The sequence below is a fragment of the Colias eurytheme genome, chromosome 8 (genome assembly GCF_061535395.1).
Source record: "Colias eurytheme isolate Ceu_HAF_F1 chromosome 8, ilColEury1 Martin Lab GWU primary, whole genome shotgun sequence".
Classification (NCBI taxonomy): domain Eukaryota; kingdom Metazoa; phylum Arthropoda; class Insecta; order Lepidoptera; family Pieridae; genus Colias; species Colias eurytheme.
This window is the reverse complement of record NC_142987.1, coordinates 6,753,829-6,776,025: the sequence shown is the minus strand read 5'-3', so window position 1 is coordinate 6,776,025 and position 22,197 is coordinate 6,753,829. Positions and strand designations below refer to the sequence as shown.

Below are 22,197 nucleotides of genomic sequence, written 5' to 3'. Positions count from 1 at the left end.
TCAATTATTTGTTCTTGGGTCTGGGTGTTATTATCTATATATATGTATTTATTAAATATTATATTTATCGTCGCCTAGTACCCACAACACAAGCCTTAATTGAGCTTACTGTGGGACTAGGTCGATTTGTGTAATAATGTCCTATAATATTTATTTATTTATTTATTTATTTAAGTCCGTTAGAAATATTCATTGGACACTTACCAACAGAACTTAAACTTCATTTGTATGTGTCATAGAATGAACTTGGTAAACGACCAAAAATATCTGATTTCCCAAAAAATCTGTCAAAAATTAACTGCCCTATCTTTTCTTACTTCCTCGTATAATTCAACCTTAACTATACTCTTATTTTCCAGGTTTCCACGAATCAATCCCAGACTGTCGTTCCTGCGACTCACCCCGTACAGTACATCCAGAATGCAACCCCTTCCCAGTACCGCGGGGTGATCATTACTACCCCGAAGTTAATATTACCTCAGGGGAGAGATTATGCTTCCCCTTCATGAGGAGTTTACCTGGACAGCAACAACTTGGTAAGAATAATATGCCACGTTCTCGTGGCATATCGTCGTCGCTCTCGTTCTCGACTTAGCCTATATACGTCATTTATATAGAGTCACACTTTGATATTGAGAAATTATCTTGTTCGAAAAAGAATGAAAGAGAATCTGGGATTTTCTCTGTATGAAATATTATTGTCTATGATTACTTTACTATAATAACTAAGTGTGAAAATGATTTTTAATTACACTGATTTCAGAATGTATTGAACTATCTTATTTATATTTGCTTGTATATTGAATGTTGGAAAAAAATCCCCTCATATCTTGACAATGATCTTTCTTAGACGAACATGCACTGGCACTTATCCAATACTTATGATACTTCTTTTACCATATTCCAGGACCCCGTGAACAAGTGAACCAAAACACAGCGTTTATAGACGCATCAGTGGTATACGGAGAGAACCCTTGTATTGTACGCAAGTTACGTGGTTTCAATGGCCGTCTCAACGCAACGGCTAGCCCGTTAAATGGCAAGGACTTATTGCCACGAACTGACAACCATCCGGAGTGTAAAGCGGCTAGTGGCTTCTGTTTTATTGCTGGTGAGTAAAATATATGAAATAATTTGTTTGGATGGTAAAAAAAAATATCTTATAAAGTTCGCGTTTTAAGAAAATGTTATATTTTGAGTTAAAGATTATTAATTTTCACCGCAAATTATAACATATTTGGGCAATTACTAAGTTGTTTAAATTCATGACCCATGTGTCATTGAAATAAATATTGAATAAAAACATTTCGTCGTAGTAGAATAGTAAAACAAATAGCACCGAACAGAATGTTTTGGGCGTCTCTCCCATCTATTTCTATACATAATCTCTCGCTCTTTTTCTAATATAATTTATTAACTCCCTTCCAGGTGACGGTCGAGCGTCCGAACAGCCCGGTCTCACAGCGCTCCATACAATATTCCTCCGCGAACACAACCGTATAGTCGAAGGCCTCAGAGGAGTCAACCCGCATTGGGACGCAGATCTCTTGTTCGAACATACTCGTAGGATATTGGCTGCGGAATTCACACATATTATATATAATGAATTCTTGCCGAGATTGCTGTCTTGGAATGCTGTGAACTTGTATGGACTGAAACTGTTGCCATCTGGTGAGTCAATTGATAACTAGATAATAGATCGCGTAATTTTCTTCTGTTTTTCTTTGTTACGTTTGAATTATCATAATAATAAGCCACTTTCTTTAGACTCATGCAATGGGAATGAATATATAAAAAGTAAATAATCCATTTAAAGTTACGAAATGCTGCAATTTTAAAGTCTGTATTTTCTGCGTTTATTAGAAGACTTTGCCTCATATTATATGACTTCCATTTGAATAAAGCAAACAGACAAAGAAAAAGCTCCAATAAACAAAACTTTTTAATTTATTTATTTAAGACCGTTAATAAATGGTGTCAAAATATATAAGGAAATCACCTCTTATCGATACAATATTATGACAGGTTACTACAAGGAATATTCCCCAACCTGCAACCCATCCATAGTGACCGAATTCGCAGCAGCTTCCTTCAGATTCGGTCACTCGTTGCTCCGACCGCACCTTCCCAGATTATCTCCCACTTACCAACCCGTGGACCCGCCCATCCTACTGCGTGATGGTTTCTTCAGGACTGATATGTTTATGAACGTAAGTTAAAATAATTATTTTAAAGTTTGCTGCAAGCTAGTTATTGGTTCATTGAGACTATTAGAAATTTTGTTAGCCTTTTGGGTAATTCAAAAAGAACTGTCCGATCAAAGAGAAAATTAGCAGCTAAAACATAAAAAAGTTTAGCATACCTATTGTAGAAAATATAATTATGTTATTTTATTTAACGCAAAGCCAATATTTTCCTTCTGACTATTAACACAAAAAATACCAATTTGATTCTGATCTAAACCTCATGATCAACATAACATCCTATTTCACAAATAATACTCGCCCGCAAATAAAACAGAACCCAAAGCCACGCTAATCACAAATCATTTACAGAATTTCATGTACGACAGCTATTAGAATTCCCTTTTCTAACATTTTTTTTCTCCCAGCATCCACCAATGGTAGATGAGTTGATCCGTGGTCTAGTCTCAACACCAATGGAAACGCTCGACCAGTTCATCACAGGAGAAGTCACTAACCATTTGTTCGAAGACAGGAAAATTCCTTTCTCTGGTATCGATTTAGTTGCTCTGAATATCCAAAGAGCTAGAGACCATGGAATACCGAGTTATAATAACTATAGAGCATTATGTAACTTGAAGAGAGCTACTACCTTTGAAGATTTGTCCAGGGAAATTCCGGATGAAGTTATTGCCAGGTAATAAGGATTTAGATGTTTATTTTTTTATTAATAGAATGTGGAAGGAAAAGATGTTCATATATTTTATTCCCATTTTTGCTTATAACAAGCTACAAGATTATTAGTTGTTTAGGATGATAGATCGTTGTCTGTGACGTCCGCGTCGCTACGTTCAACTGCTGCTTTATGATCGAATTTTTTAATTTTTTTCTATGATTCGACTTCAAAAGTCTTAGTTACTAATATTACAAATTATTTTATTTTTCTCAAACCACTCGAAATGTTAATATGGCAAGTTATTCAAATGTTTTAATATTACCTTTTTTTGTAGGTTCAAACGCATATACCCCACGGTGGACGACATTGACCTATTCCCTGGCGGTATGAGCGAGCGGCCACTACAGGGCGGGCTCGTGGGACCGACCTTTGCCTGTATTATCGCTATACAGTTCAGGCAGTTGAGGAAGTGCGATAGATTCTGGTATGTTTTTAGAAAATTATTACATAATTTCATAAAATATTCCCGTATATCCCCAGTATTCCCGAAAATAGTTACATGCATATTAAAAAAAGACATAATATGTATTTTCGTTATATTCCGACAGCTGAGAAAGTGCGACCGCCTTATATTATATGCGCCGCTTATACCTAAATTGAACAATTTTTAGGGGGAAAAAGAACACGAAAAGACTATAAATTTCTTTATTAAATTGATTGTGTAGAAATTGCACTAAGGTCATTGAGTAATCTACTGCAAATCATTAAAAATATCTCGTACGAGAGATTTTTTTATTGTTATATAAAGATATTATAATTTAGCGTATCCTATGTCAGTGTGAAATGTAACCTAAATTTCCCTTTTTTACAACAACTTTTTAAAAATTTTCTTCATTTTATAGGTTCGAAAACGACAATCCAGCGGCTCGATTCACTGAACAACAATTGGCTGAGATCAAGAAGACAACGCTGTCCAAGATCCTTTGTGAAAACTTCGATATTCTGTCCGACATTCAACGCGCTGCTTTCGACTTACCCAGCAACTTCTTGTATGTTATTTTCTATTAAGGGCACTTATTATAAAAAAAAGTTGGTTGTCTGTAAAGTCGGTTTACTGACGATAGTTGAACGTGACAACGTCCGATTGTGCTTCTTTGTCGCTCGTTCCGCGCTCTCGCTCGCGCTTCAAGCCTTACATGGAACGCCTCAAAGCGAGGTAACGCCGTATGAGTCATGTTTTTTTGTGCGTGCAGCCGGCGCTATCGAATTATAAGACGTTGTCACGTCAAAAACTCTGATAAGTTACATATCCACACATGTGTATATTAAGAACACATGTTTTTGTAGGAATGCCATGGTTACGTGAAAATATTAAGTTTTTATTGCAATATTAAATAAAACCGGCCAAGTGCGAGTCGGGCTCGCGCACAAAGGGTTCCGTAGCAGCAAATATAATAAATTACAGTTAAATCAACCTATCTCAAAAACTATAAGAGATACTTTGATCAAACCAAAAATCGTTGAAAGAGTTAATTAGCATGCATCACCTCTATTTTTTTTAGAATTTTATACCCCGTAGTTATAAAAATAGAGGGGGGGGGACATACTTTTTACGACTTTGAGAGCTGATATCTCAAAAACCGTTCACTTTAAGAAAAATGTTTTTTAGAAAACTTTATATCATTTTAAAAGACCTTTCCATTGATACCCCACACGGGTATGTACATCGAAAAAAAAAATTTCATCCCTCAGTTACATGTATGGGGGGCCCCACCCCCAATTCTTTTTTTTACTATTTAGTGTCATATTTTTGTAGCGGTTCATACAACACATATTCCCATCAAATTTCATCACTGTAGTACTTATAGTTTCCGAGTAAATCGGCTGTGACAGACGGACAGACGGACAGACGGACAGACGGACATGACGAAACTATAAGGGTTCCGTTTTTGCCATTTTGGCTACGGAACCCTAAAAAAGCATTTACACACTTTAGTATACATAAAACACAACCGAACATTTACGCTCAAAATTTGTTACACGCATTTTAAGTACGGACGTTAAGGACGCTGTCACAAATCTGCGTTACTCAAATTTAGGTATCTAACGACGTAACTTTGTTCGCGGCAATATCACGCTCACGTAAACATAGCGCATTCCATTTTATAGACCATCTTCATACTTGATATTATTTTTAATTTTTGATATTATGTATTTTTATTGAAATTGATTCCAGAAGATTACTAGGAACTTTAAAAATTCATTTTGTTACTTTTATTAGTAGGTACGATCCTAATAAGTATGTTAGTATATTCAAACCACTTAAAAAAGTGTGACTATTTTACATCATTATTTCATTGAATAATAATCTATGAATTGTATACAATATCAAAGCTTTTTAAGAAATGTAGAATTATTATCATACATATTATGATGTTACCGGCACTGTATTAAATCCGGCATTGTATACAATTCTTAGTAAATGTATGTTATTCCGAAAAATAGTCGGAATGAAATAAATTATAGGTATTCGTCACATAACACATTACCTAGGATACTCTTAAATCTGAACTTTTCCTACGTAGCAAACACATTTGCAAGTGTGGGTAGTTTTTGGGGTAGCTATTAACAAATATGAGGTCAAAACTAAAATCCAAGATGGCGCCGACGAAAATTTGACTTTTTTTCGTGATGGGTGTCATTTTCATGGTTTTTGGGGTAGCTATTAACGAATATGAGGTTAAAACCAAAATCCAAGATAGCGCCGACGAAAATTTGACTTTTTTCGTGATGGGTGTCATTTTCATGGTTTTTGGGGTAGCTATTAACGAATATGAGGTTAAAACCAAAATCCAAGATGACGCCGACGAAAATTTGACATCTTTTCGTCATAGGTGTAATTTTCTTAATAATAAAGAAGTAAACTAAAATAAAATAACAGATTTTCGTCGGCGCCATCTTGGATTTTATTTTTGACCTCATATTGGTTAATAGCTACCCCAAAAACCATGAAAATGACACCCATGACGAAAAGATGTAAAATTTTCGTCGGCGCCATCTTGGATTTTATTTTTGACCTCATATTGGTTAATAGCTACCCCAAAAACCATGAAAATGACACCCATGACGAAAAGATGTCAAATTTTCACCGGCGCCATCTTGGATTTTAGTTCTGACCTCATATTGCGTAATATCCACCCCAAAAATCATGAAAATGACACCCATCACGGAAAGATGTAAAATTTTCGTCGGCGCCATCTTGGATTTTATTTTTGACCTCATATTGGTTAATAGCTACCCCAAAAACCATGAAAATGACACCCATCACGGAAAGATGTAAAATTTTCGTCGGCGCCATCTTGGATTTTATTTTTGACCTCATATTGTTTAATAGCTACCCCAAAAACCATGAAAATGACACCCATGACGAAAAGATGTAAAATTTTCGTCGGCGCCATCTTGGATTTTAGTTTTGACCTCATATTAGTTAATAGCTACCCCAAAAACCATGAAAATGACACCCATGACGAAAAGATGTCAAATTTTCACCGGCGCCATCTTGGATTTTAGTTCTGACCTCATATTGCGTAATATCCACCCCAAAAACCATGAAAATGACACCCATCACGGAAAGATGTAAAATTTTCGTCGGCGCCATCTTGGATTTTATTTTTGACCTCATATTGGCTAATAGCTACCCCAAAAACCATGAAAATGACACCCATGACGAAAAGATGTAAAATTTTCGTCGGCGCCATCTTGGATTTTAGTTTTGACCTCATATTAGTTAATAGCTACCCCAAAAACCATGAAAATGACACCCATGATGAAAAGATGTAAAATTTTCGTCGGCGCCATCTTGGATTTTATTTTTGACCTCATATTGGTTAATAGCTACCCCAAAAACCATGAAAATGACACCCATGACGAAAAGATGGCAAATTTTCGTCGGCGCCATTTTGGATTTAAGTTTTGTCAAATTGCTTTACCCCACCAATCCGTTCAACAACCCATAAAAAAAGAGGATCTCAGTCAACATAATTTTTAAAACATAATTTTAAATTACAAATAACTGGAATATGAAACTTATACAGTTTACTCTTATAAAGTATCAAATATTTCAAATCACGAAAACGACAGTATACGCACAATAATCTTTTTCTAATTCGTTTTTATTTTTGGGACGAGGAGCGATACACCCGTCCTTCCAAGAGCGCTTCTGAGCGCGGTCTGACGACCCGCGAGAGCAAAATGTATGAAGAAATCGACAAGTATTTTTAATTTAGCTTATAATTCAAATAAAATTTTGATTTAGATACAAAAAAATTATCACAATCTATAAAGGACTATATATCCCTCAATAATTTATAGGTAAGAAGATAGATTAGGCTTTTAATTTTCTTAAAAGTGTACCGGTTTAGACCCCATTTTTTTGCATTTTATGCGATCATTGTGCTGGGAAAATCGTATTTCAGTGACAATTTTGTATGACGTCGTACAATTTTTATAAGATGATCGTATAACTGAATATATTATCTTTAAATTAAGATATTACTTTGTTCTCACGTGTAAGTGCTTTGAGTTAAAATTGTACCGTAAAATAGCGGTTTTTGTTAAAAAACTGTTATAGCACCCTTAACCTAATCTTAACAAAGTTACACAAAGATTTCATTATTTACTTTTCAAAATCAATCAACTATCCTGTACTACTAGTCTTTAAAAACTCAGACCCCGGAATCACAGACACAATAGAAAATCTATTGAGTCGTGGACCGATCGGGCCGTTCGGGGCTCAATGGGTTAATAATATAACCCAATTTCTCAATAATTAAATAATAATTCTACTTCAAATATTTCAGAAACCCCCGCGTATCCTGTGCATCATTACCCAAGCTGGATCTGTCAGCGTGGCGCGAGAACTCGGCGCAAGGCTGTTTAATCGCAGGTCGAGCTGTACCTCTCGGGGATTCTGCTTTCCCCTCACCTTGTACTTCGTGTATTTGTACCGCTGAAGGGGTATGTGCTTATGTTGTAGGGGATAAGGTTCAAAATAACTCTGTCTAGTCGGTAGTCATTTTATTATAAAGTCAAACTCAAAAACTCAAACTCATTTATTTATTGAAGTGAAACTTCTTTATCGGGGTTGGACAAAAATTTAGTGTTACGTTTTTGCGTTACGCCGTACGCCTGACATTTTTGCGTTACGCCGTACGCGTGACATTTTTGCGTTACGCCATACTCGTGACATTTTTAAGGTCATAAAGAAGTTTCACTTCTTACGTGTGTACTCTAGTACACGCATACATTTTTTCAATTAGACTTCTTTTAGAAGCACTTGCGAATCGTCATTACATATGCATTTACCACCGATTCGGAAAGCAGTATCTATGGAGTCGAGTTGTACCCCTGTAACGGTGAATATGCTGTAGGGGATAATGTTCAATATAACTGTCCAAACTTAGATGTTAAATGACTACATTACAATGTCTTTAGTTTGAATTTATTGCAGATACATGAACACAAATGCAATAGGTTTCGAATGCCATAATTGCTGTTATCTACAAATTAATGTCTAATTGATATTGATCATTATATATTTTTTCTTTATGTCATGTCTAGGTCGTTTATTCTTAACTGGCAGCACATTAACAAAATCTATAATTTCGCCATTACTATGTCTATCTAACTCTCAAGTATAATAATTACAATGTAGGTTGTTTCCGATGATGATAATATTATGTCGTATGTATACCTATGCATTTTTTAACTCTATATCCAGCCTGCATATTGCATATTATTTATTACGTACTAGTGGTCCGCCCCGGCTTCGCCCGTGGTACATATTTCGCAATAATATGTAGCCTATGTCCTTTCTCGGGTATCAAAATATCTCCATACCAAATTTCATGCAAATTGGTTTAGTAGTTTAGGCGTGATTGAGTAACAGACGGACAGACAGAGTTACTTTCGCATTTATAATATTAGTATGCATATGCCAATTATAGCCAGCAATTGCTTTCGTTCTGTGTGGACCCGGCTATAAGAAATGTAGAGGTATAGATTGTCTAATCTAAGAATGAACGCCCTTCCACTAAACTTAATTGTTTCAATGTGTGAGGACAAATAATTATTGAACCACTTTTATATGTGTGCGCGCGGCGATTCTACTGCAAACTTTGACTTTCGCGCACTGATTTGTCAACTAATCGGGCGATCAGTTCAGGTGCCTAGCATTGTATGGCGGGGAGAGTGCGCTATGTACGGAATGACACGTCCGTTCTGTCGTGCATCGCGTCATTTATGCACTAGTTGGCCAACTGGTCCTGTCGTTCGGGCATGGACAGGACTGGAGGACTGAACGACCAATGAGGCAGACCAATTTGTGTGTATTGCGTCTATACACGTACTTTGAATGTGAGCGTAAACACAGTGGAGGGGCGTTCATTTTTAGATTAGACAATCTTTAACATACACCATGTTACGTATAGATATTCTATATTATTCTATGTAATAGACATTTCTTATGATAGACGTAAATCATAAGAAATTTCAAAATCATGGAGTAAGGCGATGATTTTGGTATCTTAGAATCAAAGAAGTTTCACTTCTTTCACGTATGCTCGGCACACTTTTTTTATAAATCGTTTTTTTTATTCATATGACTTTTCCCCAGGCGCAATGTGCATCCCTCCGTATAACCGACTGCGCGCAACTGTCCCGCGAGTGGCCGCGCGACGCGATACAGCGAGACGACGTGTGCACCGCGCAGTGCGGGGCCGCGCCACCACGAGCTGCTAGACGACCCACCTTGAGCTTTAACTTTCCTGATCTGACGCCTTTTATAGCTAAGTGAGTGTAGTGTAGAAGTAGGGGAAAATGTAGGGGGGGGAGATTAGTCATTATAGACGGGGGAGGAATGTGTTGAGTAATTGTCGGGTGAGAGGATGTGTGAAGGCGTGTGCACCGCGCAGTTCGGGGCTGTACTGCCAAGAGCGATTAAATGACCAACGTTGAGCTTTAACTTTCCTGATCTGACGCCGTTTATAGCTAAGTGAATGTAGTGACTAGTGATGAGTTATTGTTGGGAGGGGGGAGTAAGATGTTGTAGCGCGGTAATATTATTATATGTTGTATGTCATTACGCCTCCCTCTTACCTACCTGCAATAATTATTGATCCCCCAATTAATTATTATTGTAGGTATGTAAGAGGGGTAAACTTGCGGAGGCGCCACACGCTCAGCGTTTATAGCGAATTTGTATTGTTGTAGGGAGGGATAACGAGTCGTATACCAAGCGAGAAATAAAAATTATAGATGAATAACTGAAAAATATGGACGTGCAGAAAAGGGTCGTTCCTTTTCTTGGATAGCCATAATTTTCATTGTAAATTGTATTACGATACAAAATACTTCAGCTAGTAAATGAATGTATCAACCAAATTTATACTCGTGTTGAGAAATGAACCTGTGTCTCTACATTACGGCCAGGAGTCAGGACATATACTATTGTGAGCCTTAGTGTGGATTTAGTATGCAAATACAATATATTTTTATCATTCACTATTAAATTTAATTTAAGTCCTTTTAATAAACGATATTAAATCTACACTAAGGTATAACTCTATTGTATTAAATTTAATAATAGGCACTCCATGACTGCCTAGTATTAAGAATTCCAATTGGAATTGAACAAAGTATCATCTCATTATCATAATTGTCATTAATAAAGATGGTTAAATGGTTGTTATAAACGTTAATGTATGTACTTAATAAAATATAAATAGATATGGATATATATTTTAAGAAGGTTCTGATAGTCAAAACCTTTTTTTTATTAAGTTTGCCATCCAAAAGTATTTTTCAAAAGACATATAATTTAAATTGCACATAAACAGTAAATTTTGCGTACCACTTTCATTGTTCAAAGTTATAGTGAAATCCATTTTGTCACTTTGCATTGTAATAAAAACAAAGAAATGAATGTTCATTGAAGTCCATTAATGTTATGTGTTGTTATCATAGGTTATCTATTAAAAGTCATTAAAATAAGCACAAACACTACTGACTACACCCATGTATAAAGACCACCAAAAATGTTTTAAAACAATTCCCTTGTAATTTGTTTCATTCTACATATTTAAACTATTTCTTCTTTTTTTTTACGATACTCGAGTTCAAATTAACTTAATTATAATTTAATTATTAGTGATCACAAAAATTATGAATAAGTTGTAACTAAAGAGCCAAAAAGGTAATATTAAAAAGAACCAATTTGTAAGAGCATTTCAGCCATTGTAAGCTTTAATTGAAAACATAACACCTCAAAGGAACTATAGCTACCAGCCCATGTTACCATTTATTGTACAACCAGTGAAAGAATAATGGTAGGTTTTAGAATAAAAACATTTTCACTGCCTAGTTAAGATTGTATAAATTATTTTTGTAATATAATGGCGTACTATTTGTGTTTAGTATTAAGTTAATGTAATTTTAGTTTTATAATAAAAACATAAGTAAAATATCTGACTGTTTTATTTCTTTACTACCTCTATTTTAACATGCTGGGGAGAAGAATTGTAAGTAAAAATCAAAAACATGTATTTAAAAACACTTTATTTCGTTTCATAATATTATCAAGTCTATTAAGTTTCTTTTTTACAATAAATATAGTTCATTGAGTATAAAAGTGATGTTGCATAAAATAAAGTAACAACACAAACACAATTTCATATTGTTAAGAGTCTCGATTGTCAACCCGCACTAATGTTTTTAGCACTTAACTTGGTGACAAATGTCTACATTCGCCAAAATCAAACGTTCCGATCCGATTGCACAATTACTGCTCCTCGTCACTCTGAAAATAAGTTTAAGTAATTAATAAATAGCGAAATGTAGTTTGGCTTTGGAATACCTGAAATAAATTATTAGGTAAGTGCACTACTGAGGCTAAGTTGGTTTATTTTTCGTATGTTTATGAGACAGTAATGAGTTTGAAATTATAATGTGAACCGCCTACCGCTATCTGATATAATTAATAGGGATTGAAACAATAACCGACAACCATCAAGTATGAACATTGAACATAAAGAAAGTAGGAAATGACACTGAAGAATGGACAGAACAATGCAATTATACAAAGTAAGGCAATAATCACTTGAAAAATAAAATCACACAACATACTAGCCAAGTTAAAAGGCCCATCTAGGATCACCGGTAGGAATACAGTAGTATTATCTTACTTTCTAATGATAAAAAAATGTTGTATATTCATTTTTTTTATCATTAGAAAATAAGGCAATAACCACAAAAGAAGATACATACATCCGAGCTGTGTCAGTTGGCGGCGACCTCCTTGAAGCCATTGGCTAGCGGCGCGGGCTCGTTGGTGCGGCGCCACAGCCCGTAGGCGCGGCCCGGCACGGCCTGCCACAGCCGCACCGTGCCGTCCTCCGACCCCGTCGCGTACAGCTCGCCGTCCGGCGACCACCGCACGCAGTGCACCGGCCCGAAGTGACCTTTGTTCGACTCTGTACCAAACGTAGTATGAAGCGCATCACACACGGTGAAGATACTATAATATTTTATGTTATTTTACGAAATTTTGTGTCAGTGTTTCGGGTCATTTGTAACAGGATGGCGGTTCTACAGGGGTCTTAGTACGCAATGACAAAAAGAAAAATGATGGTCAGAACGCTGATAACGGATACCTTAAGATACTGTAATATTTTATATTAGAGAATCTTAACAAAAAATATTATAGTATCTTCACCGTGTGTGATGCGCTTTAGCATGTACGAATACGGTATAAGTACCCTATTAAATTTTTTAGCGCGGGAGCTTGAATTTCAAAGATACACTTTCATGATGTCAAGTTATTTGTTTACAAAAAAAATCAGCTGATCTATTGGTTGGATTTTTAATACTTTTTTAGTTTATTAATTGAAAGCTCGTATCAAAGACGTTAAGCAAATATTTCGTAAGTATCACCTGTTAAGAAAATTGCGCGGATGGAGGATTATGAAATGGCACAATAATTATAATTAATACAGGGAATTTTAATTTAAAAATGCATAAAATCTATATGAAATAAAAAAAAACATTACCACGCAATAACATATATGTAACTACTCTGATTATAATACGGTTGAATTTCGACCACAGGACGACCACTTGTAAAGATAGTAGATAGACAAATCTATATATCAAAACATGAATATAAGTGTATTTGTACATTTGTCTAATTAAAATAATGAATTGGTTTTCCATGGAAAACTTTGTAAACAACAAGTCTGTTATGATAGTGTAAACATGTTTTTTTTTAATGTAAATATTACAACAGTCCAAACTTTGAACAATTACGGAAATAGATCAATTCCTCAATCTCGTCAACAAAATTCCCTTATAATTTAAATCGAAATAAAATAGTAAGAATATACACGCATTTGTATGTCTATATCCAATTTGAAGATATTTTAATGGAATTCTACTCCTACACCTAGTAGCGCGTATGAAGAACACTTTTTAATCTTATTTATGTTTAGAATTTTAAACCTTCATATGGTTATTAATTAATTATTAAACCTCCTAAGCTAATTATGTGTAAAAAGGCATTGCCATTTTTAAGATACGGCTCACCACTAAGATACTGAATGGACACAATTAAACACACATTTTTTTCATCAGCAAAATAAAATAATTTATGCGGTAGTTTTGGCATTCAATGAAAAATACTCCATTGACACTACTAACTATAACAAAATTCTTGATTTATTAGAAGAAATTTGCGAACCGTTATATACTGCTTGCAACTTAGCGCATTATTTTTCAGTAGATTACGGTAGATTACAGATTCTTCATTTATAAGTGATGTAAATAATACAAATTTCTTTTATTTATAAGATTTCTTACCAAGCTCAGTTCCAGTATTATAGTCAAATTTGTAAACTTTGAGATCTTCCCCTCCACAGACGAAAGTAGCTCTACTTGGCGCCAACGAGGCAGAGTAACATTTCGTGGGCACGGGGAATTCGCGCATCTTTCGCATCGTATCCGAGGAATAGAATGATACGTTGGTACCTTGAAATTAGAACATAAGAAAATTATTATTTAATGATACAGGCAACTTCGTCTGTTCTGAAAAGGAATATTTTGGCAATATTATACATCGCTACTCTGTTCCTATTTTTCAATCCTTGGTTAAACCTTATCCGTTCAATATAATATTACACAACAATATAAAAATGTCACCTGTAAACTGCCATATTACGGGTAAGCCACACATTTTTGAAATGGTTGTACAATATAATATTCAAAGAACAATTTTTAACTGAGGATTGAAAAATCGGCCCTTAGAGTGATTAAATAATACAACACATACATTTCCTATTGTATAGCCTCCTCAATAAATAGTGCACTAACAAATATAATAATAATTAATAATAAAAATAAAAGAAACCATCATAAATAGGAACAAAACTGCAGAATTTCCGGAACTTTTGCCATAGATGGCAATGGCATTTTATAGGTGGGCATATATAAGGAAATAAAATAAATATTCTAAATTAGGTAAAAACAATTACATACCATGTGCCACTGTCAAGACTGCTCCATCACGGGACAACTCTAAACTGTTTGGAGTTGTAGGAAACTCCACTTTTTGTACTTCCTGTAAAATATAAATAATAATTATAGTAACTGGCCTTCATTATCATGAGGAAATTCATAACTTTCATGTCAACAACAATTTCACAAATATCGTTTGTGATTAAAGATCTACTTTTACTTAAAAGATTTTATACTAAATTAAAAGAAAAGTACACAACAATAAATCGTGCATATTTTACTTTATTAATAATTAATGACAACAAAATGATAGATTTGCTAGAGATGGTAAAAATTGCTAAAATCGGTAAATTGCTAAATATATATATATGAAATCAACAAATTTGAATAAATAACGATAAACAATCTACTTACCTGACCACTGTTGCGGTCCCAAACACGCATAGTCAAATCATCGCTCACACTGACAATTCTCGAATTGTGCAAGAAAACAGCATGCCTGATACTGTTTGAATGTGCGCTGATTTTTTCAATGGCTGAAAGTATTAATTAAAAACATATTATTTAATATAAGTACATATATGTGTATCTCATAAACATAAATAACTTGATAACTGTTTATATTCAACATGTATGTTGAATTACATGTTTACAAATGCAATGATAATATTAATAATCTATTTAGATAGATATGAATTATGCATACATTGTCATTAATTGTTTTATATACTGTATCTTTTGCAACTCTTAATAATAATATACTCCTAGTATTATAAGACATACAGAGATTTTTACAATCCTTGATATATATGATTCAATAAAACTGTACAAGTTTCACACTACCAAAACTGGTTTAAAATATTTTCAAGTACAATTTTAAAAATTATTTAACTGAAAAGAACATGGTTTAATGAAATAAATGTGTTATTATAATAATTATTGAAGTGAAACTTCTTTATCGGGGGTGGACAAAAATTTAGTGTAACATTTTTGCGTTACGCCGTACGCGTGACATTTTTGCGTTACGCCGTACGCGTGACATTTTTGCGTTACGCCATACTCGTGAAATTTTTAAGGTCATAAAGAAGTTTCACTTCTTACGTGTGTACTCTAGTACACGCATACATTTTTTTTTAATAGGTAATATACACATTTTTTAAACATTTTTTTAACAAAAAACAACAATTACAATTATCCTTTTTTTACCGAACAACTGAATGATCATGCAAATAATAAACAAAAACATATTCTGCATATTTTTTCAATCTTTTGATAACATTTCCTTAAAAAAACTATCTATTAAAAATGCAAGAATCACAATAATTTACCTTCCCTTGCATTCAACAATTTACTGTTCATTACTACATTCTACTTTTCTTATTGGATTACATTATACAATCTCTTATAAAACAAATCTTACCACCAGCGTCAGGCTTATTGAGATCATAAACTCTTATAAGTTTCTCGTTGCTTGCTGTAAGCAACATTGTATCGTCAGCATTAAAGTTGACACTCTTCACTATGTGTTCATGATCAAATGTATGCATGACATCTCCATAGCGAGCATCCCATAGTTTTGCTAAAACATAAATTTAAAATCAGTATAAAAACAATTTGTAATTATCAGCCAGTATGGATTTTTATATGTTTCCTAATTGCTAAAACCGTATTTAGAAACAAATTTACCATCAGGCTTGCTATACTGTACATTGCAAGTATTTCTATATAGTGTTTCTCTTGATTATTAAATATAACTATAGAAATAGAAATCATTTAAGTCATGGCATTTTTTTATGTAACATAATGTACCTCTGATTGAATATGTTATTGGGTTTATTTAATTAGAATTGTTAATTTTTTTTCATGTACCTGAAAAATCTGCTGCTCCACTAGCAGCCAAGTTTGCATTTTGAGTTAAGGCCACACCCCACACAGCACCTTTATGACCCTCAAATGTTCCAATCCAGTCACCTGTTTCACCTTGCCTTAACATGGGTTTGCCATCTATGAACAAATACATTACAAATGCATTATTCATACACAATAATCTTGTCAATCATTGTATTTATAGCCTTTAATCAGAACTTATAATGGTCTTATACATATTCATATCAATTTAGAAACAAACATATACTTAGACATCATTAGATGAACTTTGTTCATAAGCTCTAAACAGAATCTGACTACTCATATGTTTAAATATATTTTATCATCAGCTGAATAAAAACAGAATAAAAGAATAACCCTCACTGTGGATTTAAGTTTTGTAAGAAGCAAGGACTCATGACACATTTTCCTTATGCTATTGTTAAATGAAAGTTATTTCATGCTTGCAAAAACTATACAAGAATCATTAATGTCAAGTGCTTTAAAAAACCTTCAAAGTCCAACAACAAGGTGACCTAGCTTATGTGAGTGAAATGTCAACACAAAGTACAGGAAAGCAACAATTAGTTGACCCTACAACAATTACGAAATGGCCTATAGGTTGAAACTTGTTATCGTATCACAGATGTAAATAAAGAGCACAACTTGTGATCAAGGCAAACAGGCGCCGCCAGGAAACTTGAACGGAACTTCAAGGTGTTTCCTGCATGTCCGGAAAGAGAAGGTCAAACTATGCATAGAATGAATTGTTGCGGACATAACATACAATCTAATAAGAAAAAATAAAAAGCACCTTTCCAATTATCGATAACTAACATCTGTCAGAATAAAGTGCACAAATGTATAATAAGATCACAAGCAGGTCTTCCACCTACATCTGGGCCAAGGCAAAAGGCCACCCCGAATGTATGCAAGTATGAAAACTCCTAACTTACCTTTGCAAGCCGAAATCAAATAGTATCCGTCTTTTGTAACGTCACTAAAATCCAAATGCACGACTGGTCTGGTATGGCCACCACATGTGAGAGGAACTTGTTTTAATGTTGTCATTTTGTTAAAAAAAATTGTTTGTTGTACTTTTTGAAAAAATAAAAACTAAGTATATAATCTTTGTAAAATTAACCTAATGAGTCTGATCGTACTGGATGTTGACAATCGACTGACGCTTGACGGGCTGACTGTTGACGCTGTCGCATGTCGGTAATTGTTGTTTTTATAAATTCTCCAAACACTAGACAAAGGGTCAGTGTCACACAGACTTGTCATTTACACATTTTAAGTAAGGTGCACACTTTACCAAGATGTGTTTACTAAAATCTAATTAATTTTATGCGAATTTTATGTAGCTTAGCTTTTTATCTCAGGTGTTAATCCTTTGTTTTGAGAAATTCGAAATACAAATATGTATCTAATAAGAAGGGAAAATAAAATCGTCTGTGATTAATAAATCTTTCATTATTATCTCTCGACTTTGCCGAACTTGAAAAAGCTAAAAATAGCTATTTACCTTTTCGAAAAATACATCTAGATTTGTAAGCTTTTAAAAATTTATTGTTGATTTAAGATGATGCTTTTACACTTGTTTTACACATTCGTATAATATACGAGTATCGTCGCGAACCATTATTAAAACATTTCTGTCTTCTCTTTGATAACGTCCGAAAAACCGCTCCTATCATGATTTTACATATATAATGCGAATCTCAAGTAGAATAGCAATTAAAGTCCGGTCGCGGAGCAGAAAGAATTTCGTACAATGACCTCTTTACCTACTGACAGTGGTCACAAACATTTTTGAATGAAGTGCAGTTTACATGAAATATTTGGAGGAGAAAATGTTTTTTACTAATTTATTAAATAAATGTCCTTTAATCATTTACAATACTTATTAGTTAGTTACATTTTAACTTTTTCAATAATCACGATATATTATATAAAAAAAGTGTGCGTGTACACACATAAGAAGTGAAACTTCTTAATGACCTTATTTTTCAAAAAATAATTTACTATGTAGGTACAATATTACAGAAATACGTACGTCTAACACGCGATTTCGACTAAGGCGGATTTTGATTGGACATAAAGAGTTTGAGGTTTATTCTTATAAATGTTGAATTCACAAAATCATAATTGAACACCTGACACCAATCAAGCAAACACAAACCTTACGCTCTCAGGTTAAAGGTTTACAATCCCTAAGGACGGCGGTCATTGCACCTGTGCGAGCAAGACACATTATTTTTACAAGGGAGTGACAGTGACAGGTAATAACAGGTTAATGTACGAAATTCTTCCTGCTCCGCGACCGGACTTTACCTATAATATATTTACTTGCTCTGCACGAATGTGTACAAATGCTTAATGCTCCATGAACGTTTCGTTAGATTTTCGTATGACGTGTCCCCGAGATTAATGACGTTGACAGTTTGACATTATACATTCCAAATTGTTTTGGTAAAATTTACAACCCTTCGCCGACAAAATATAAAGAATGGATTTTTTCAAATCTATACCAACTCATATTGATTATGTTGGCCAAGCAAAGGCTGAAAAACTCTACCGCGCTATAATTACATTATTTAGCATCGTAGGTTTCATTTGGGGTTACATTGTTCAACAATTCTCACAGTCGGTGTACATTCTCGGTGCTGGATTTATTTTAGCTGCAATTCTCACTGTGCCACCGTGGCCGATGTACCGAAGAAACCCTTTGAACTGGCAGAATCCAAGAAGTACCGAAGAAAAACCAACAGGGAAAAAAGGAAAGAAGTAATACGTGTCGTTTGTGGTCGTGGCTAAGTGTTTTAATAAAATGTAAAATAATAAAGAATTAAGCTTACTCTTTCTTTCATTTTCCATAAAAATTTGTGCATATAGAGCTATTTATTCTAAAAACCTTTAAGAAAAGTAGTTGATTATTGGTAGGTAGGTACCAACACTGTTTTGAAATACCAAAAATAATTATGTATTTGGATTTGGATAGAAGAGCTCTCATTAAGTTGCTTGGATATTAACACATTCACTGCAGAGATTTAAATAAATAAAGTATATAATCATTCTGCAGCAGCTTAATATATTTTGTTTGTTTATACATACATGTTGAAAGTGAATAATCATTAAGCATTTGATTTATCAATAGATATTAGCATTGAGGAACATATAATCAACAACATATTTTAAGCTAATTCATCAAAAATTTTGCACATTCTTCAAATTAAAAATGACTCAATGTTACAAAAGTATATAGTGCATGTCCTTAGAATAAGTTTATGCTGTTCGTTCATAAAGATATACTTATAGATTATATAATTTCTGAATTCTATATATTTGTTATTACAAATAAAACCACAAACTGTAATAAAATATTTTATTTTTTGAAAAACAAAATAATTTCTATTCAATCTCAATGTCCATTTAACACTACAGCGCACGCGCCCTTTTTTTTTACATGGTTGCTCGCGTGCTCTACCATAGTAGAAAACTGTATTTGAAATATTTAAAAAATGGGTGGTCCTAAAATGATAATACTCAGTAATATTAAACTTTTAATTATTGTAACAAATAATTATAGAAAAAAATAAAATTTTAATAGCATATAATTAAAATTAGGATCAAATTATGAGATCAAGAAAATAATCAACATTTTTGGCAAGTTTGAGATCAGCTCAAAAAAAAACAACTTCTAATAAGCGATGACCGATTTATTGGCCATCATCCTGACATTCAATACAGAGCACAACTTGGTGATCAGGACAAATCCATCTGGTACATCGCTTACACCATTTTTTCGAGCTCGGGAGCACAGGCAAAATTTGCCTACTCTTCCCATTTTTTGAGGATCATGACGTATTGGTACCTCATCTACGTGACCCAAAAGCTATTTAATTTTATTTTTTAATTGGCGGGGAAGGTCTGTCAATCTGTGACTGTCAATCTTCTTGCCATGAGGAGTTTCACCAGCTCGTACGTAAGATCGTAAAGAAAATTACGTCTCACAATTCTTTCTTGGCCTTTGTTTAGTTGGTGGATTATCAAGGCATTTATGAATCGGATGTTTTGAGATCTTGCCCGGGTTGCTGAAGGACATGTTTTACTCCAGCGTGTTCCATTTCGAGATACATAAATGTCATCACGTGTATTGTTTTGGACAAGTTCAGAAAGAGGCGTGTCATCTTCAGATGATGATGTTTGAGTTTCACTTACAGCTTCCTGCATCTGATCTCTATCTTCCTGTTCCATTGGTTGTACATATACTTCCCCATCGTCCGAGTCACTTTGGATCACTTCCTCGTCCTCTAATTCTTCGTTCAGCCATTGGGTCACGCGCGCCTCCAATACGGGGTCCATTTTTTCGCTAAAGCAAAGAAATATTAATTATTAAATACATCATAACACACGAAATAGTAATGCAACTGTATAAAGTTAAATTTTAAAATTTAAATCATTCAATGTCTATTGATAATAATTATAAAAACCCAAAAAAGAAAGTTTTACTTACCTTTAGTTTTATTACACCAATACTCGCATGTACTACTATAGTAGAAGCTGAACTTTGACACGTCATAACAGGAACATGCGCTTACGTTGCAAATATGCACCATACTAATCCGTTTGGCAATTTTGTCGACTAAAGGCTGGTTCACACTTTGATTAGTGCGAGTGCAGGTGATGAGTGCGAGTGCAGGTGTGTAGTGCGAGTAGTGTCCAATTGACTGCGAGTGCAGGTGATTAGTGCGAGTGCAGGTGTGTAGTGCGAGTAGTGTCCAATTGACTGCGAGTGCAGGTGATTAGTGCGAGTGCAGGCACGCTGCGAGTGAGGGGGAAGGGAGGGCGCGCGGGACGTGGCTACTCGCAGTCCACTCGCAAAAAAATAGAACACGCTTCTATTCACTTTACTACACAGCCTACTAAACACTCGCACTCGCAGTCGCTGTCCACACGTAGTACTACTCATCACCTGCACTCGCACTAATCAAAGTGTGAACCAGCCATTAGCTTATCTGGGAGCGATGGGGGTTAGGTGTAAGAATGAATGAATGGCGGTAAAATAAGTAAGTGCGTTCTACTATAGTAGAACGCGCGTGCACTGTAGTGTTAATAAGTAATAAAAATAATATAGCGTTTGTGTTGCAATATGCTAAATATTCAGTTATCATTAAATAAAATTATAAGATCTCTTTTCAAATGCAAGTAACAAAAAAAGGATACTTTTATGAATAATCTCCTACTATTCTATAAAACATTTTACTTCAATTCAATAATTGCTTTAAGACAAATATTTACAAAGGTTTCTCCTAATCTTATTTCAAAAGTAAAAACAAATACCACAGGAGTACTACATAGCTAGTTACGCATCCACCCCAACCCTCTGTGTTAGGTTGAGCAATAGCTTTCCGCTGGCCTCAGCAAGACCACCGGAGAGTTCTTGCAATTTAACATAAGCATAGCAGTTATTGAAAAACATTTGTTTCGTAATAAGGTATCGATTGTATCATTGCATGTAATTCTGGCATTAACATTTGTGACTCCAAATCGTCCACTTGTTATAGTTAATAATTAAATAAGTTTAATTTTAATTTTATTTTATTTTTTAAAAAAGTCAAATCGCTCCCGCAAAGTTTAACTGGCGCAGCCGGTAGGATAGCCACATAAGGTCTGCATGTCTAGAGGTCTTCAAAATTAGCCCTAGAACATTGCTATAAAGGCCGTGCTATCCTAAAAGAACCGAAAAATAAATTTGTTAAACGACCACGACGAGGAATAATGGGATCGACGATCGGTTGGTGAGTAAAACTTTTTGCCATCCTTTCTGATATATTCCCATATCCTTTTCACGAGAGTGTAATTTTGACTTTTAACTATTTTTAACTGTTATTTTGGGATTGAACG

General features: G+C 34.4%; 3 protein-coding genes and 1 long non-coding RNA gene across 4 annotated transcripts in view; 2 read left to right on the top strand and 2 right to left on the bottom strand.

Annotated features, from left to right (window-relative positions):
* Positions 1-9,871, top strand: part of LOC149906578 (uncharacterized) — a 64,518-nt gene extending 54,647 nt beyond the window's left edge. Inside the window, exons 16-24 of the mRNA XM_090104706.1 lie at positions 360-536; positions 908-1,111; positions 1,429-1,671; positions 2,026-2,210; positions 2,612-2,880; positions 3,194-3,343; positions 3,762-3,908; positions 7,719-7,875; positions 9,533-9,871. Of these exons, the coding sequence (XP_089960832.1) occupies positions 360-536; positions 908-1,111; positions 1,429-1,671; positions 2,026-2,210; positions 2,612-2,880; positions 3,194-3,343; positions 3,762-3,908; positions 7,719-7,875; positions 9,533-9,712 (1,712 nt within the window). The 3' untranslated portion in view covers positions 9,713-9,871. The remainder of the gene's footprint in view (positions 1-359; positions 537-907; positions 1,112-1,428; positions 1,672-2,025; positions 2,211-2,611; positions 2,881-3,193; positions 3,344-3,761; positions 3,909-7,718; positions 7,876-9,532) is intronic.
* Positions 9,518-10,008, bottom strand: LOC149906577 (uncharacterized). The gene is made up of 2 exons (XR_016457009.1): positions 9,869-10,008; positions 9,518-9,666 (listed from the first exon to the last, which is right to left on the bottom strand). It is a non-coding gene; the product is annotated as an uncharacterized LOC149906577 (long non-coding RNA).
* Positions 10,009-11,453: 1,445 nt separating this feature from the next.
* wmd (serine-threonine kinase receptor-associated protein wmd) lies at positions 11,454-17,484 on the bottom strand. The gene is made up of 8 exons (XM_090104368.1): positions 17,244-17,484; positions 16,291-16,425; positions 15,842-16,000; positions 14,836-14,957; positions 14,443-14,524; positions 13,768-13,935; positions 12,181-12,386; positions 11,454-11,713 (listed from the first exon to the last, which is right to left on the bottom strand). The coding sequence occupies exons 1-7, from the start codon at positions 17,356-17,358 to the stop codon at positions 12,193-12,195; spliced, it is 975 nt and encodes a 324-aa protein (XP_089960494.1). The 5' UTR covers positions 17,359-17,484; the 3' UTR covers positions 11,454-11,713; positions 12,181-12,192.
* Positions 17,485-18,717: 1,233 nt separating this feature from the next.
* Spase12 (Signal peptidase complex subunit Spase12) lies at positions 18,718-19,147 on the top strand. Its single transcript, XM_090104336.1, has one exon. It carries the CDS (start codon positions 18,800-18,802, stop codon positions 19,079-19,081), a length of 282 nt encoding a protein of 93 aa, XP_089960462.1. The 5' UTR covers positions 18,718-18,799; the 3' UTR covers positions 19,082-19,147.
* Positions 19,148-22,197: the final 3,050 nt, after the last annotated feature.